A 17,442-nucleotide genomic window follows, 5' to 3' on the forward strand; every position below is an offset into this window, starting at 1 on the left:
CCCAACCTAAATGATTCTATGATTCTAAGAATTGGAAGCATTGTAAGATCAGAGTGGATAACAGAGCGGGAATCCTCTCACCTCTTTTAGCTATAGCAAATGCCAAATATTACAATTTTTGCTGACTTTCCCTCTGGCTTCCATCAGATGCTGGCAGGTAGGTGCTGCATTAACTGGGAGATCCTGAGCCATAATGAAGGCACAGCAGCCTCCCTCATAGCTGCCTTGTCAGGGAAGAATATGCAAGTTGGAAATGGATTTGAGTCCTGTAGGATCACGAAGTCTCCTGAGAAAGAGAAATGCTTGGGTAGGTGTTTATGTAGTTAGGCTTCTATGGCAAATTCCTACTTCTGGAGTGTGAACGTATGTTCACATTTGGAAGGACTTGACGGATCGCTAGAATTTTTGCACAATGTTATGTGTGGAGACGGAAAATTTTCAGGGTGCTGTTGTGTGACAGAATTTGGTTTCTTTCCACTTTGAGTCAGTTTTGAGACAGTTGCTCTGTGGAAACTAAACATGAGTGTTTGACTGGGCTTGTCCAGAAAAGAGACTTTACTGCCCACACTTTATACCTGGTGTAGTATCTACCAGTTAGTCAATGCGTATCTTGCTAGCTTTTATATTGTTGATTTGTCCTCCCTGCCCAGGGCCTTCAAGACCCCGGACGTACATCATCAAAGAGGTAATATCCTTGAAAATTAAATACTGGTATCAGAAGAAAGGACATTTTATGATCCCCATTGTGAATTCACCCAAACCCCAGAAGCTTGGCTGCTGTTGACCTGAGGAAGCCAGCCGTTGGCCTTCAGTGAAGTAGCTTTGATGTGGGACAGTGGTGTGACCAGACATCAGGTTCTCCTCTCTGAGAGTTAACAGCAAAGAAACCAGCTCTGAAACTATAAAGAAGAAAGCCAAATGCAAAACTTTGTGTTAAAAGACAGTGCAGGTGCTCCTCAGAGAGAGTCCGCATACTTATCTCAGAGCCCAGGAGTCTCACACAAGAAGACCTTGTTTATATGAATTTTGTGGTTAAGCTTCATAAATTGCCAGGTGCCACCTGGATTCGAGAGTTCTGTATTGTGTTTAGTTGAAGTAACCTGTGGTTAGCACCAGGGTGACGCTGAGAACTCAGAGGGACAGGGATAAATGAGATAAACAGCATTGCAGTGTCTTTAAAAAGCAGAGGGAACACAGAAAGAGTGAGAGCACGCAGGAGAGACAGCAAGCAAGCTTGACATTTGGAGCAAACTGGGCAGGCAGAGAAGCAACTCTACAAACTGACAGTGAGCTCAAGGTAGGCTGGCATTACTAGTGACATCATCCCAGATGCTTGTAGGACAACCGAGTGTTGGTTGCTTTTCTTGGTTTAATGTGCAGGTCAAGGATTTTATTTTGTATGTGCTTCCTCACCTCAGAGGTTGTTCTGTTCATTTCGGTGAGGCTATCTATAAAGCAAGGTCTTCCTTGATGTGACTAAAAGTATTGCAATCTTGCTCCTCCTCAGAAACGTATGAAATATTGTGATCTGGGAAGAAAAGGGATTTCTTTTCCCTTTTCAAGATAAAAAGAGGCGATACTGAACATAACTGTCAGAGTCGATTAAAAAGCCACGGCTGGGGGTTCATGCCTGGGGTTCACTCTGTAAGAATCTGAGTGGGGTAGGCAGGGAGAAGAAAGACTGTTCAATGTGACCCCCAACTAGAATAACAGAACAGAGGCAAATTTAGCATGAGTCGCAGGAAATGTTCCTAGTTCAGGAATATTTCTAGCTCTCTCAAGACAGCTGCTGAAATCTCCACTACCTGGGAGATAGGCAATTCAAAGCCTTTGATGAGTAGCCTGTTGGCAACAATTATCTACTGCAGAAGGTGAAGGTCGGATGACCGGAGAGGGCTTCTTTTTCATTCATTCCTTCCAGGGCATGTTCAATGAAAGACTGAAAAAGAAAAGAAGGCTTGAACTTTTCTTTAGCAGGAGTAAACCCTGTCTGATTCATTTGAGTTGGTGATTAATAGCAAGAGATAGGTCATGGATTTGGAGATGAGCATGGCACTACAGTGGCGCTTAGTCAAAGGGTCAGAAGAGTAGAGAAAGTATTCAATATTTTGCTCTAAATGTACTTGGTGCTGGCTGTTTCTTTACAATAACTTAGATATTGCCCTGGGGAGGTATTGCTTATGGTTTAAGATATTTTGAAGGTGCTGCTGGAGATGGTGAAATTACACACAATTGCATGGGATGTTATGTAGAAGAAAAGGATCTGCGGACAGTATAGGGCAACTAGCCATTCAATTACTCTGCAGGTAATAGGAACAGAAAACTACTCAGGGGATAGATTTTACCAAGTCTGCCACAGGATGCAGTCAAGAAAATGAGACAGTAGTAGTGCTCTGAATACATCTGGGCACAGCTGCACATCACAGATCTATGAACAGCAGATTACAAGCAAGCATGTTGCCAGGCTGGATCAGTGATGGATAGCAAGGGACCGCAGTGCAGACAGAGAGATTTAGCAGTATAGGCAGCTGGATGGAGCAACGCAGGCAGATGGGGACAGGGGTATGGACAGCTTGTTCTCAGTGGGACGAAATGAAGAGAGGCTGGGAAGAAAACAAACTTAAATTTTAGTTGCCAAGGCCTAATGAACGATTTTGAAGTTAAATACTGCTCTTAAGGAAAGAGCTGAGCAGACTGATCTGTCATTCTGGATCTGGAAGTTAATCAAAGCATGTGGTCCTTTCCCAACGGACTCTGAAAGACTGTACTGAAATGATGCTTTATTGAAAGGTTATAAATGAAATCACTTCAGAAACACCCTGGGCATCGTCACTTTAGACGGTGACTTGGATGTATTTTTTATGAAGGACACCTTCAGAATAGACACTGAACTGAGATTTCTAGCAAGTTATGTGAATTGCTAAGTGGTGATATAATCAGTTAAAGAAACCACAGCCATACCCACATCATTTCTAGTTCTAGTATATAGTCTTAATGTATATTTTCCCTCATTTTTATTACTCACACCAACCAGATCAGTAAACCCAAAATAAATCAGACAACATAATTGAATCTTCTCTATATTTTTTTGTTTATTTTGTGCACTGCTCATAGCCAGGTAATGAAAAATAGGTTAGTCGCTTTTGTTGTTGTTTCTACACAATTTTTTTTTCCAAGTCTGATGCAGTAGCAAAAAGTTTCAGTGTTTGAGGTGAAAGTCTTGTATTTATTTTTATACAATACCATATTTCCATGGCAACCACATTGATATTACTTTTGACTGCATCTCTATGAAAGCTAAAATTGGGGTCAAATTTCAACAGACATTTTCAGCTTTCCAGTACCAGTAATCCTCACACAGAGAGTTCTCGGCAGGGTACTTAAACAGACAACTAACTTACAATGTATAAATATTCTCTCTAGAGAATCTGCAGCCAGTAGAAATTGCCGTATCTCCTTTACAGTCCAGGGAACTATAGCACTTTGCCTCAACAGAGGATACACTCCTCCTGCTTTAATGGAGCTACATGCTAATTTAAGCTCATTAAGTACATGCTGAAGTACGGTACAAAACTGAGGCCTGAATAAAGTCTACACTGGAATCAAGCAGTATCTGCTGCTCTGCCCATGCAGAATGGCATGTGTTAGACACTTCAGATCAGATCAAGGACTAACGAGCAGCGTGAGAGCAGTGATCTTGCTGATTTAGGCAATATAGCATGAGGCAGACAAAATTCTGTCTTCCAGACACCAATCGAGTTCAGTTTCATATCAAAAAAGTCAGCAAACTTTCATAATGTAATTCTGTTGTCTATTGTAGCTTTACTTACGGTAAGCTCAGTCAGGTACAAGAAGGAAGGGGCAGATTTGGATATTCGTATTGGATGACTAATGGCTTTATGTAAGGTACATCAGTGATCTAACAGACCCATGGATGCCTCAGGATCAAAGTCAAAACACATTTGGGTACTGATCTGAGATACTGAGTTGACAGCCATGTCTAAGCCTCTTAATTCTGTAGGTGTCTTGGGCGAGTAACTCACTTTCAAAGCATTTCTCAGTTAAAGTGATTAGAACTGTTCTATTAAAAACCATGGCATTAGTATTGAATTTGGAAGGTAAGCCAACTTACAGCTTCTTTCTCTTTCTCAGGTGGTTTCTGCCAGACTGCAGATGTCAGGAGCATCACAAATGGACCTGCCTGAAGAAATTCAGCATCCGTATACAAAATTTTCTGAATGGAAATTCAAGCTGTTTAAAGTGAGATCATTTGAAAAGACACCTTCTGATGACAGCCAGCACGTGAACAAAGATCAGGCAGTAGAAGTCACTTCTTCAAACAGAGAAATCATACTGCATAAAGATGAAGCAGTGCCAAGAGGAGAAAAGATGGACTTAATGGGCAATGGGCAGGCACTTGAGAAAGATGCCAATGACATGAAAACACAAGACAATAAAGCTCATCAGAACAATCTGAAGCAACTTTGCCGCATCTGTGGAGTTTCATTTAAAACTGATTGTTACAAGAGAACTCATCCAGTGCATGGGCCGGTGGATGATGAAACTCTGTGGCTTCTGAGAAAGAAAGAGAAAAAAGCAACCTCTTGGCCAGATCTTATCGCTAAGGTTTTTAAGATTGATGTGCGAGGGGATGTTGATACTATCCATCCCACTCGATTTTGTCACAACTGCTGGAGTATTATCCATAGAAAATTCAGTAATACTCCATGTGAAGTATATTTTCCTAGGAACAGCACGATGGAGTGGCAACCCCACTCCCCAAACTGTGATGTGTGCCACAGTACTAGTCAGGGACTCAAGAGAAAACGCCAGCCACTCAGTGTACAACATGGCAAACGTGTGAAGACCATGGCAGAATGTGCTCGAACAAACAGAGGTGTAAAGAACCAAGCACAGATAAACAACAAAAATTTAATGAAAGAGATTGTCAATTGCAAGAATATACATCTCAGCACCAAGCTGCTTGCAGTTGATTACCCAGTAGATTTCATCAAATCCATCTCTTGCCAGATCTGTGAGCATATTTTGGCAGATCCAGTGGAAACAACCTGTAGACACTTGTTTTGCAGAACTTGCATCCTTAAATGTATCAAGGTTATGGGCAGCTATTGCCCCTCCTGCTGGTATCCTTGCTTCCCTACTGATCTGGTAACCCCGGTGAAATCCTTCCTCAGCATCCTTGATAGCCTGGGTATAAGATGCCCTGTAAAGGAATGTGATGAAGAGATCCTGCATGGAAAATATGGGCAACACCTCTCCAGCCACAGGGAGATGAAAGATAGAGAGCTCTACAGCTACATAAATAAAGGTGGCCGACCGAGGCAGCATCTCCTCTCTTTGACCAGGAGAGCTCAGAAACATCGTCTGAGAGAACTGAAACGTCAAGTCAAGGCTTTTGCTGAGAAGGAAGAGGGTGGCGATATTAAGGCTGTATGCATGACTTTGTTCCTGCTAGCTCTAAGAGCGAAAAATGAACACAAACAAGCAGATGAATTGGAGGCTATAATGCAAGGGAGGGGATCTGGACTTCACCCTGCTGTCTGCCTGGCAATCCGAGTCAACACATTTCTCAGCTGTAGCCAGTATCATAAAATGTACAGAACGGTAAAAGCTGTCACTGGGAGGCAGATCTTCCAGCCTTTGCATGCTCTGCGCACTGCTGAGAAAGCCCTCCTACCAGGTTATCATCCATTTGAGTGGAAACCTCCCTTGAAAAATGTATCCACGAACACAGAAGTGGGAATTATAGATGGACTCTCAGGATTGCCACTCTCAATTGATGACTACCCAGTAGACACAATTGCAAAGAGATTTCGATATGATGCAGCCTTGGTTTGTGCCTTAAAGGACATGGAGGAGGAGATCTTGGAAGGCATGAAAGCAAAAAACCTGGATGACTATTTGAATGGTCCCTTCACTGTGGTAGTCAAAGAGTCCTGTGATGGAATGGGAGACGTCAGCGAGAAGCATGGAAGTGGGCCTGCTGTCCCAGAGAAGGCTGTTCGCTTTTCTTTCACAGTCATGAACATTGCTATAGCACATGGGAATGAAAGCAAGAGGATCTTTGAAGAAGTAAAACCCAATTCAGAGTTGTGTTGCAAGCCCTTGTGCCTTATGCTGGCTGACGAATCGGATCATGAAACTCTGACGGCAATCCTGAGTCCCCTCATAGCAGAAAGAGAGGCTATGAAAAACAGTGAGCTGCTACTTGAAATGGGAGGCATCCTGAGAACATTTAAATTCATCTTTAGGGGTACAGGATATGATGAGAAACTCGTGCGGGAAGTAGAAGGGCTGGAGGCCTCAGGTTCCACTTACATTTGCACCCTGTGTGACGCAACCCGCCTGGAGGCGTCCCAGAATTTGGTCTTCCACTCCATAACCAGGAGCCATGCTGAAAATCTGGAGCGGTATGAAATATGGAGGTCCAACCCATATCACGAATCTGTTGATGAGCTCCGTGACAGAGTGAAGGGTGTTTCAGCCAAACCGTTTATTGAGACCGTTCCCTCCATAGATGCGTTGCACTGCGACATTGGCAACGCAACAGAATTCTACAGGATTTTCCAGATGGAAATCGGTGAAGTTTACAAGAATCCTGATGTGTCTAAAGAGGAGAGGAAGAGGTGGCAGTTGACTCTCGACAAACACCTCAGGAAGAAGATGAACTTGAAGCCTATGATGAGGATGAGTGGAAATTTTGCTAGAAAGCTCATGTCCAAAGAGACAGTAGAGGCAGTATGTGAATTAATAAAGTGTGAGGAAAGGCACAAAGCCCTGAAAGAACTAATGGACCTTTATCTGAAGATGAAGCCAGTGTGGCGATCCTCATGTCCTGCCAAGGAGTGTCCAGAATTGCTGTGCCAGTATAGCTACAATTCACAGCGTTTTGCTGAGCTCCTATCTACCAAGTTCAAGTACAGATATGAAGGCAAGATTACAAATTATTTCCACAAAACCCTTGCTCATGTTCCTGAAATCATTGAAAGAGATGGGTCCATTGGGGCCTGGGCAAGTGAAGGAAATGAGTCTGGAAACAAACTGTTTAGGAGGTTCCGAAAAATGAACGCCAGGCAGTCCAAATGCTATGAGATGGAGGATGTCTTGAAGCATCACTGGCTGTATACCTCTAAGTACCTCCAGAAGTTCATGAATGCTCATAAAACATTAAAAAGCCAGGGCTTCGCCATTGATCCAGAGGATCATTTAGGTGACGCCTTGCCACTGGAAGTCTTGGAAAGCAATGATTCAGCGGAACTCTAAACGTAAAGCGCATTTGGTGTTGGGTTTGTGATGGTGTCTTCCTGCAAGGACGTGGCTTCCTTTCAGGCCTGTAGAGGTACAGGGAAGTCTGAAATGATCATTTTTACACTCCCTGTTCAAGGTGCTGAGTGAAGTTTAATAAACACCACATCTGTTGGGAGTTTCCAAGAGGCAACGCAGTGGTGCATTTACCAGCTGTTATGTGAGATGAAAGCAGAAACAAATCGCAAAGAAGGGTCTTCAGTTTATTTTGGTGTTAGAGTGTTGTTTATAAGTGAGAAAGCCAAAGCAAGCAAGGTTTTATATAAAGTAGTATTTTGGAATGAATACGATTCTGGGGAGTTACGACAGTTGCTGAAAAAGGGAGCATGGCTGTTTATTCTGTTTGCATTTTTAAAAACTATTTTGCTATTTACTTTTTAAGAGGGTTTGATTATTTTATTGACGGTCCTTTGGCTTTTATACGTAAAGTTCGTCAGTGAGGCACTGGGGTAATTCTTTTGGGATAAAGTTCAGTTATTTTTGTATAAAATACTGACTAAAGATGCAAACTTTGATCTCAGGAACTTAAAAAAAAAAAATTATTTAACATTTATATTGTAGTTCTGCTTAGGAGCAGATGGTGGTACCACCATGCTAATTTACTATATGAAGATATAGGAAAGGTAGCTGGAATCTTTTAAAGAGATTTTTATTGTAGTCTGTTTACTCTAAAATGCAAACTTGTACTTGTGCTCCTAAATCAGGATTTACGGTGCCTTGTGGTTATCTTGCTACACAAAGTGCATTCAAGCTCTGCTATGTAGCTTGTTGCTTCATGAGCATTTTAGATTTCTATGGTAACTTCAGTATATAGTCTAATTTGTTTTATTGGGTGAATTCCTGGGCTCACTGAAGTCACCAGTAAATCGTCATTAGTACCAGCAGGCCCACAGTTTCACCAAGTGACTTTAGTCACAGCAGACCCATTTCTCAGGAGATGGATATTACCTTGATCAGATACATGCCAGTGTTCTGATCTTCTCTATAAGGGTATTTCACTGACCACTGCTGCTGTGCTCCAACTGTATCTGAGCCTGAGCTTTTTCACACCTGGGATACACCACACTCACAGTCTCATTTTTCATATCTGTGAAAGAGGAATGATATTTATTAACCTTAAAGACAGTCGGCGTACAAGATTAGCTAAAAAACAATGAACTGTCTTGAAATTACTGCATACTGTATTTTACATTCTTACAGCAGTGTTTAGTTAGCATTCCTCCATACTGTATTAGATGAATGGTTTTGTTGGTGGTATTTGCCTTTCTGAAGTGGTATTTAGTATATTCATATACTAATATTATATGAATTTCATTCAATGATATATTCATGAAATACACTCAAAAGTACCTGAGATGTCCCGAAATCATCTAGCCTTTCAGATTTGCACCTGTAGCTAGGGCATTACCTTTCTGAAACAAGATTAAATGCAGAAGCAATCAAAGCACAGATCTGAAAGAATCTGCTTTTTGTTTTTACTTTGATGTGGCTGAAGTTGGTTTGTGAGTGTAAGTGAACAACAAACTCAAAGAGTTAATGCTCTGACGTTTGTTTAGTAGCATCTTGTTCATGTTATTTACTATATCTTTGAGGGTCTAGTATTTAGCATTTAGAGACAATGAAAAAAGAGAGTTAAAATGTTAGTAATTAATACAAATATTAGTGTTATTCTGATTATGCCTTTCTTTTGATTTTATTAATTAAAATAGTACTTTTTAAAGGGTTTTAGTAATTTAGGATTTTGTTTTAATATTGTTTCTTTAGACATAGTTTAACATTATGTCAAAATTTTCAGTTGGAAATAATGCATTTTACTTAAAACATTTACTTTTCTAAGCAGTCATAAGGACTACAGCGTTTTTTTGTATGGTGTACCATGTACATCTGCACTTTCTGAGTGTTCATTTCTAGATTATTTTTTTCAGTTCTTTGAAGAAAACAAGTATTTCCCATAGAGCATAAATACCAGCTTTACATAAGTATCACTCTTTACCAATAAATGCAGACAACAAGTTCAGCTGTTTCCCAGCCAGTACAAATATCAGGTATAAAGAGCATCCTTAGCAGTAAATGCAGATACAGTTTGCATGTTTGGTGGGCATATGTTTCATTATGCAAATGGTTGCACACTTTTCTTTTTTCTCTGTATGTATACTTGGCACAACTCTATTACCCTATGTTTTTTTCATCCTTGACCCTGCTTGAATAACCTCGGGCCTAGGACTCACCTGATGGTGACTTTCACCCCATTTAAGTGGTATATACAGTTTTTGCCGCCTTTTGCACAGGAGTGAATTTCACCCCCAAGTAATCCGCACCCGTTCATTGCAATGCATATGTGCCACTGGAGTGACAGACCAGACTTTGGTCATTTTGCACATGTATTTTCAATGACTCCGCTAACATTTTCAAATTCCACGTTCACTTTAACAAGCTGCTGATGTACCAGCAAGCGATTCATCTCACTGCTTTCAAAAGGGCTGAGTAAGTTTTATCCATATATTTATGATTTCTCAAGATGAGGTTTATATCCTGGGGTAACTTGTCAGACCGAACAGAACCTGGATGGGGACAGAAGAATGCAGTGGCACGTGAAAGTATTCTTTTGTGAAATATTATTAAGCTATCAAGACATATTTCATATTCTACCAGCTATGGGCAGGAGAGCTGATACAGAGAACTACTAATATTTTTTTTTTCTTTTCCTTTCTTTAGACTTGAATCTAGTTTAATCTTCTTTTTCCCCATTGTTGACATCTTCTATAAATCAAGAGACTCTCTTTGAGTGTTTTGAACTCATTAGAGCAAACAGCCCTGAAAGGGTAGGTACCTGCAAGTGAAGCTTTTGGAAAAAGGGATGAAATAACAATGCTGCATGCACACAGCCATGCATCAGAAGGCAAATAAATTCTGACTGCAGACAGGTGCATCATTTGGTTATGCAGTCTGTTGTTAAGCTTCTTGATTTTGAAGAGGCTTTAGAAAAATGGAGACACTCTTATTCACGGTACTCTTTCAAACCTTCACATTTCCTTTTTTACGTTAATACTTGGCACAAATCCTTCAGTAATTCATGGTAAACAATTTTCTTGTTCTGAAATTGTTTTTCTACATTCACATTATGTATCTTGGTTTGTTTGGTTTTATTCAAGGGCTTCATATTGTGAATTGCAATGTTATGAAAAGATGTGAACTATGCTGGAAGCCATGATTCTGGTCTCACATATTTTTTTTCTCACAGGAATAATTCTATTGACTTCAAGCAATCAGCTTTGACTTTTAGTCAGGTAGTTCAGAAACATATTCTAGATGTTTACAGCATCCTAATTTCTGACTGCACTGAGTTCTGTGCTTTGTCTCACTGCACAGCTTCATAATTTTACTTTTTCTTACTGTATTACCATTTCTTAATTCATGAAACCCATTTAAAATAAAGGTCTTATAAATATTTAATTTTCCGGCTTTGTATTTCTTACCAGTTTTTCAACTATGCACATAATTTCATGGTAACAGTCTTACTTTTCATTCAAATTGTGGATGCTTTTCATATTTAGGCTGTTCTAGGACCCAGAGACAAGCTGTGATTCCAGCCCTGTTCTGGAAGTCAGTAAATTAACACAAATGAAGATTGTCCTGTGAATCTCAGCAGCCCTTTCAGCACCTTGCCTCATAGGCAACTGTTTGACAGAAAACTAAACTAATTTTAAACCAGTTTTATTTAGTTTGTAAATGGCTTTTGCTTCATTTACAAATACCATCCCAGTGTTTGTTTAAAATCAGCCTAGCACTGTTATGTCCACACAAAGATGTTAAGCCTCTTTACCGGCTTCTGTGCATCCTTTGCATCAAATTTTGGCTCCTCGTCATAGACTGAGCTGCAAAGATTGGTTCCAATCTACCTCTCAGTTCATGATTTGTAGCTTCCCTTTATTCCCTTTCAGAAAATCCTTCTTCCCTGCAATGATATCTCAGGGTCAAAAAGACTTATGTAAATGAACTGGTTTGGATGGAATTAATGATGAGCAAATTAAGCTACCTGATTTCCTTGTGCAATCAGGTAATTAGACATCTAATTTCTGGACTTTATATCACCAACTTAGTTCTTTCATCTGACCTTGAATACAAAATGTTGGATGGAAAAAACAGAACCCATACAAAACAAAAAAACCCAAGTCTCAGAGAGCTTCCTGGTAAATTAGGATGATTTAACTCTTTTATTCCTGGAACTGTAATAACTGACTGAATTTTACTTTCCATGTATTCCTATTAGAATCGGGATCAGATGAAGAATAATGAGGCAAAACGCTCTTCTTCAAAGCACTGTTTTAGGTGACTGAATATGGCATAATTTGCAAACAGCTGACCAGCTGCAACTCCTACGTGTGGGAGCTTTTCTACCTTCTGCATCAAGCTTAATATTGTCCATAATACAAAAAGACACATTTGAAAGGATTTAATTAGCACCTTTTCTAGCAGCATTGGGAGAGAGGGCAAGAGGTGTATTTTCAGTGCCCAGCTCTTCCTCTGAAGATGGCATTCTGAGCCAGCGGACAAGGAAATACACAATAACTACCATCCGAAGGAGGTCCTGCACAACTGTGGTAGTGACCAGTGGCCAGTTCTTCCTGTACATGTTTCATAGGTTTATAAGGTTATTGTCTTGCTTTTTTTAAAGGAAAAATTAGCTTTGGTGTCACAATTTTCAAAGGTCAAGTAGAGACACCAAATTGGAGTTTGATTTTCAGAGACTGTTGCTCAAGCCCTCCCCAGAAGTCAGTCTTGTTTGAAATGGGATAGGGTAGGAAATCAAATACAGAGGGAGCTATAGCCACCAATCATGAAAAAAAGTAAACCAGTCCTTCTGTCTTTAATACATTGAGTCCAGCAGTAAATAACTTTACAGATTCCCTTTCAACATGAATTCAAGCTTTTCCTTTTGCTTTGGGCTGCCAGTTGCATTCTTGCCCCTCCTTTCAATGGTCTGTTGGTGCAATGAGTCACTCTGAACTATGACACATGCTTTAGTGCTCCCACTAAAGTTTCTGCTGTGCCTTTTCTGTAGATTAATCAGGTCCTTCAGGGTCCAAGCACCTTTCAATAGCAGTAAAATCTATATATTACTCTCGTTAAAGCTGGTAATAACAACATAGTGTTACTAAAATGTGGCTGGGAACCACGATGCTGCTTGTTGCGGTTACAAAACACATAGGTCAGTTGGATGCAGACACAACAGAGATTTACTTCTCCACTCAAATCTACTTCATTTTGTCTTCTAATTCTAACCCGCCTGAGGAAGAAACATCTTGTATTGATTAGCTGGTTTTGAAGACAATCAATGCTCTAACAAGTACATGATTCAAAAGTGTCATCAGAATTATCAGGGCATTTCTGCAGTCTTGAATGCTATGTCAAGTGTCTTCTTTACAGGCTGATGTTCATGTATCTCTTTATGTTCGAGTTCTTTGGAATGTTATATTTTACTTTCCTTATGACTTCCTCTTCCTGCAGTGACTACAGCCTCTGAGCTGTGATTTAATGCTACTTGTATTGCCCTTCACTGAGAGGCTGGGACATAGTTTGATCGAGCAATTTCTCCCTCCTACTCAAAGAAACCATACATTTAAAAAAAGCACAGCTCAAACGTACAATACAGTAATATTAGGGGCCTGATGAGGAATATCGTAAGGTCTGACTGCAAATTGCGTTTTTTGTAGCCGCAGCCTTGAAGTAAAGAATAACTCGGGTAAGAACTGGAAGGAACCACAATGTGTGCTTGTGCTTGCGCTTATGGCACGCTAAACGTACCTGCTCTCGGCTCCCAGGGAGTCCTTGCAGCTGTAGGAGTCAGTTCTGGAAATTCAGATGCTCCCAACATACTGCAACCACACCACCAGTGCCTGAGCCACCAGGCTTTATCTCAGGCTCAGTGTCACTTCTGCTAGGCCAGTGTTGAGCTTTCCCTTTGGAAAATGTTTCCATCCTTTAATTTGTCTGCACTAGCAGACAAATTTTATCACACAATGTGGGGTCTGAGGAATTTGAGATAATGACAGTAACTGGGAGAGATAAGAGGCAAAAACTTGGACTGGACGTTGCCAGGGAGTTCAATAATTGTGGGGGGTCTTTTGTTGTTGTAAAAAGGTGCAGGGAGGAGGGGTAGAGTTTTGTTGAGTGAGTATATTGTCTCTCTTTGTCGGTGTTGTGATGGTGTGGCTTTAATTTTGGTGTGGATTTTTGTTTGGTGGAGGTAAATGAAGTCGATGAAGACTGCATGATGAATGTGTATTTTAAAGACAATTCAGCTGTGTAAGACCTGTGGCTAGCCTACAAAAGGGGATGTTGACTATTGAATTTTAATGGTTTGAAGGGACTTTACATGGACATGATACCCATTTATTCCTTGGAAAAACATAGCGCTATATACTCTCAGCTTACGTAAAGTAGCATGACAAAGGAAACAGGAGGCTGGCATTGAAATCTATGAATTTATATCAATATCAGACTGGTGAGAGGGGTGTCAGGGTAATACACTTCCTATTTACAAGCTCTACCCAAACTATAACCTCCCTTAGCACCTGAAAAGGTTGGAAATGGAAACTCTGTATGGTTGCCCTTTACTTTCCTCTGCTGTTGACTTGAGTTGTGAAGGTTTTAAGAGGAGTACTGTGCCTACACGTCTGTGTTGATAGGAACACTGTGCCACACGTGCTGCTTTTATAAAGGAGTGGCGGCTCAGGGTCTGCACAGAGTGATCAAATGGCTGGCAGCTGCTCCTGTTTTCCTTTTTTATTCAGAGGTCCAGCATGAAAGCTGGACTGTGAATACCGAGCTATTGTTGTTGGCTCACAAATGTTGAGCTGATGGTATTGATTTTTTGAAAAGATGTTTGGAGCAGTAACAAAAATGAAAAATAAAGTCAAGAATGATGAGGCTTTACAAATAGCCAAGAAAAGAATCCACAAAAAAGGTAGTAAACTCTTGGGCTATTCAACCTTGACAATGTCCTTTTCAATCTGAATCCAATCTTCTCCTCGTGCTCTGAGCAGCCAGTTGCATTTGTTTCCACCCTCACAACGCTCCACTGCCTCAATGAGTCACTCTGAGCTACAGCTTGCACTTTTATGCTTTCACACTCTACGCAGTCACCCTGGGAGAGCAGAGAAGGAAATGCATGGTGGAGGACCTGGGGTAAATGATAAAAGTCCTGTTCATCAGAAGGAACTTCTTCTGAAGTCAATGGGAGCTCACAGCGTGGGGTGGCTGTGAAGCTAGACCCCTTACCAGACTTCAGAAGGACCTCCCAAGCACACATGCTGTCCTTTCGTAGACTTTGGGGTTTACAGTGTTTGATTTACCCCATGTGTAGGTGAAAAAAATGCAGTCTTTTTTATTATAAACTTTATTAGCTTACTAGGTGTTTAAAAATACAAACACAAAGCAGTTGTTGAGCACAGTGGTTTAAAAAAGCAATTTGATTTTTACTACGAGATAATATTCCACAACTGTAGCCAAAACTGACATATAATCATTCAGTACCTCTCAAAATCAAAAATTAATTATCCCAAATTAAACGCTCCATATGTAAGCTTTCCATAATGGAAGTCTCAGAAGAAAATGGACCCTCAGTGTCTAAATATTTCATTATTTCTGACACAAGGGACTTCAGCCACCCCTTTAGTTTAAAACCAGAGTAATTAGTCTAATTTTATTTCATTACACCAACATAAAATTGGAATAATGCAGCTATAAATTAGGCCAAATATTTCTAGAACTACTCACTAAGATAAAAAATTTAAAAGGGTAATATAACATTCTTTATGGACAGATGCTAACAGCACTGAATACATGGGATAATGTCTTATCCTACCAGCAGCTCCATTAAACTCACTGGGGATATCCGGGGAGTAAGTTACAGCACAAGATACAGCACAGAGTTACCAGTACCCGGCCGTGTGTTTGCACAATGCCCCCTATGATGGAGTTCTTATCTGGGTATTACAAAAATACACATAAGAGACAAAATCAATTCATTAGCTTTGAAATGTGACTGAAATATTGAGCTAATTGAAGTCAATTAAATAAAAAGATCTTTTCCAGCGCCGATAATCCAATCCGCTTCAACAATTACTAGCTGTCTTTGACTGTGATGTCATTTCCTCCCAGGTGAATATAAATCAGCAGTGTAAATCTATTCAAACAATCTCCGAAGAAAGGACTTTTTCGCTGGTGGTGTTAACTTCATGGTTGTCTTTTTGCGCAATGGTTTCATGGGTTGCTTTTTCAGGCGCACCATCTTTTTGGGAGTTTGTAGCCCTTTATTAAGGTCAACGTGCTCGTTGCAGAAGTACTTGACATTTGCTTCTGAGAGACGTAGGAGCATGGTCTCTGAGAGATCCATACATTGTGCGTGGACCCAGTGGCCAGCCCCGCTGGAACACAGGATCATTGCAGGCTTGTTGAGTTCTGTTGAATAGAAAGGGACCCAGGTGTTAATGTCAATATTGCAACTGGCAGAGCAGGTGATCCAGTAGCCCGTTTCTGATTCATCTTCTTCATCATCTTCATTGTAAGTGTCAGTATCATCAACATCAAAGCTATTGGCTTCAGCACTAAAACAAAACTCTTCTGAATCTTCAAATGGAGTGGAGTCTCCAGGGTCTTCGGTTGATGTCTGACTGCAAATTTGTGCTGTCAGATCTTCCTCCTTGTCCTCTTCTGCTCCTTTGCATCTCAAAATGTAGAAGTAGTTTGCATCTGAGATTAACTGTTTGTTGGCCCCTGGAATGCCCAGCAATACGGACCCTTTGCCCATATCACAGCCAAACCACATCCTGCAGTGTTTAATATCTGGTGTCCAGTCTGGGCTCTCCCTTTCAACAATCTCTATCTTACTGTCTTCCAGAACTATGGTGTTACACACCAACCGTTTCTGGTTGTCCGACTGGTAGCCCCCAACAAGGACAAATTCGGTATCACCAGTTTGAGTCACTATAGCACTTGATACGGATATCCCCCCTGGCAAGATGGTGCAGGTCACGGCTGGGCTGCCCAGTGGGAGGTCAACTTTTAGCTTGTACAAGCTGGGGGACCTGGTGTTATTTTGAAGCGAATGGCCTCCCAGAATGTAGATTGTATCATTTCGGGCAACTGAAACGTGGAAAGCAAGTCCATCTTGAAGCTCTGGAAGTATGTACGACGTACAGCATCCAAACTCGAAATCAATGAGAAACACAGATGGCAAACAGTCAACTACGCTGTTCCATTTTTCAGTGGTTCTTTGTGCAAGAGGAGTATATGATCTCCCTCCAAATATAACGCTCATGCTTTTCCCCCTGCTATGAACTACATTAATTGTATGCCCGTATCTAGCTTCAGGGACATCTCCACCCAGGTCTTTCTCAATGCATTGGAATGTGGTTTTCTTGCTGTTTTTGCTTACCAGACTTATAACGTAAATCTTATCAGAAAGGTCATTGTTAGGTGTTTTCCCACCGTGGATGATATACTGGTACTTGTCAGACTCCGCATTGCCTCTGAGCGTGCAAAGAGCAGGGTAGCGGAGGGGGGGCAGGTAACAGGAGTCTTTAGAGAAGAAGGCAGGTTTCATTTTGAGCTCATTCTGCTTTATATCGAGGAGGAAAACACCAGTGGGACAGGATCTCTTTGGCCATCCTTTTTGCCCAAAAAAGAAAACATGCTCATCAAAATTCAGGAGAGAGAAGCCCGGCTGAAGCAGGGACGAATTACTGACGGTGGGTACCACCTGCAGCGACATTTTGTCTGGTGACCGGGCCATATTGTGCTCAATATCTGAGAAAGAAAACCACAAAAGAAACAGATGAAACACGCTTTAAACCCTATGAGAGTTGTTCAACAGTGCTTGAATAAATCGTAGTAAACTTGCATTTCAGTTCACACTTTCGAGATCCAAAAAGAGACCCTTTTCTGCAACTCAAGACATGAATCAAGCAAGAGCTGTGTACCAGTTCCGCGGGATTTTGTACCAGCTATGGCCTGTTAGCACGTAAAACCCCAATATTTGTGTGTGTGCGGCGCCCAGGGAGCCCCCCCCGCAGCTGGGCGCTGAGGCGAGCTCCGGGCCCGGCCGCCCCCATG

The 17,442-nt window shown here is 41.1% G+C and overlaps 2 protein-coding genes across 2 annotated transcripts; one reads left to right on the plus strand and one right to left on the minus strand.

The window, feature by feature from the left end:
• The first annotated feature begins 4,173 nt into the window (after window positions 1-4,173).
• Window positions 4,174-7,284, plus strand: RAG1 (recombination activating gene 1). Its single transcript, XM_009699718.1, has one exon. The coding sequence runs from the start codon at window positions 4,174-4,176 to the stop codon at window positions 7,282-7,284; it is 3,111 nt and encodes a 1,036-aa protein (XP_009698020.1).
• Window positions 7,285-15,514: 8,230 nt separating this feature from the next.
• On the minus strand, window positions 15,515-17,122 carry RAG2 (recombination activating gene 2). Its single transcript, XM_009699720.1, has one exon. It carries the CDS (start codon window positions 17,120-17,122, stop codon window positions 15,515-15,517), a length of 1,608 nt encoding a protein of 535 aa, XP_009698022.1.
• Between the last annotated feature and the right edge of the window lie 320 nt (window positions 17,123-17,442).

Source organism: Cariama cristata, unplaced genomic scaffold, assembly GCF_000690535.1.
Source record: "Cariama cristata isolate BGI_N322 unplaced genomic scaffold, ASM69053v1 scaffold31824, whole genome shotgun sequence".
Taxonomy (NCBI): Eukaryota; Metazoa; Chordata; class Aves; order Cariamiformes; family Cariamidae; genus Cariama; species Cariama cristata.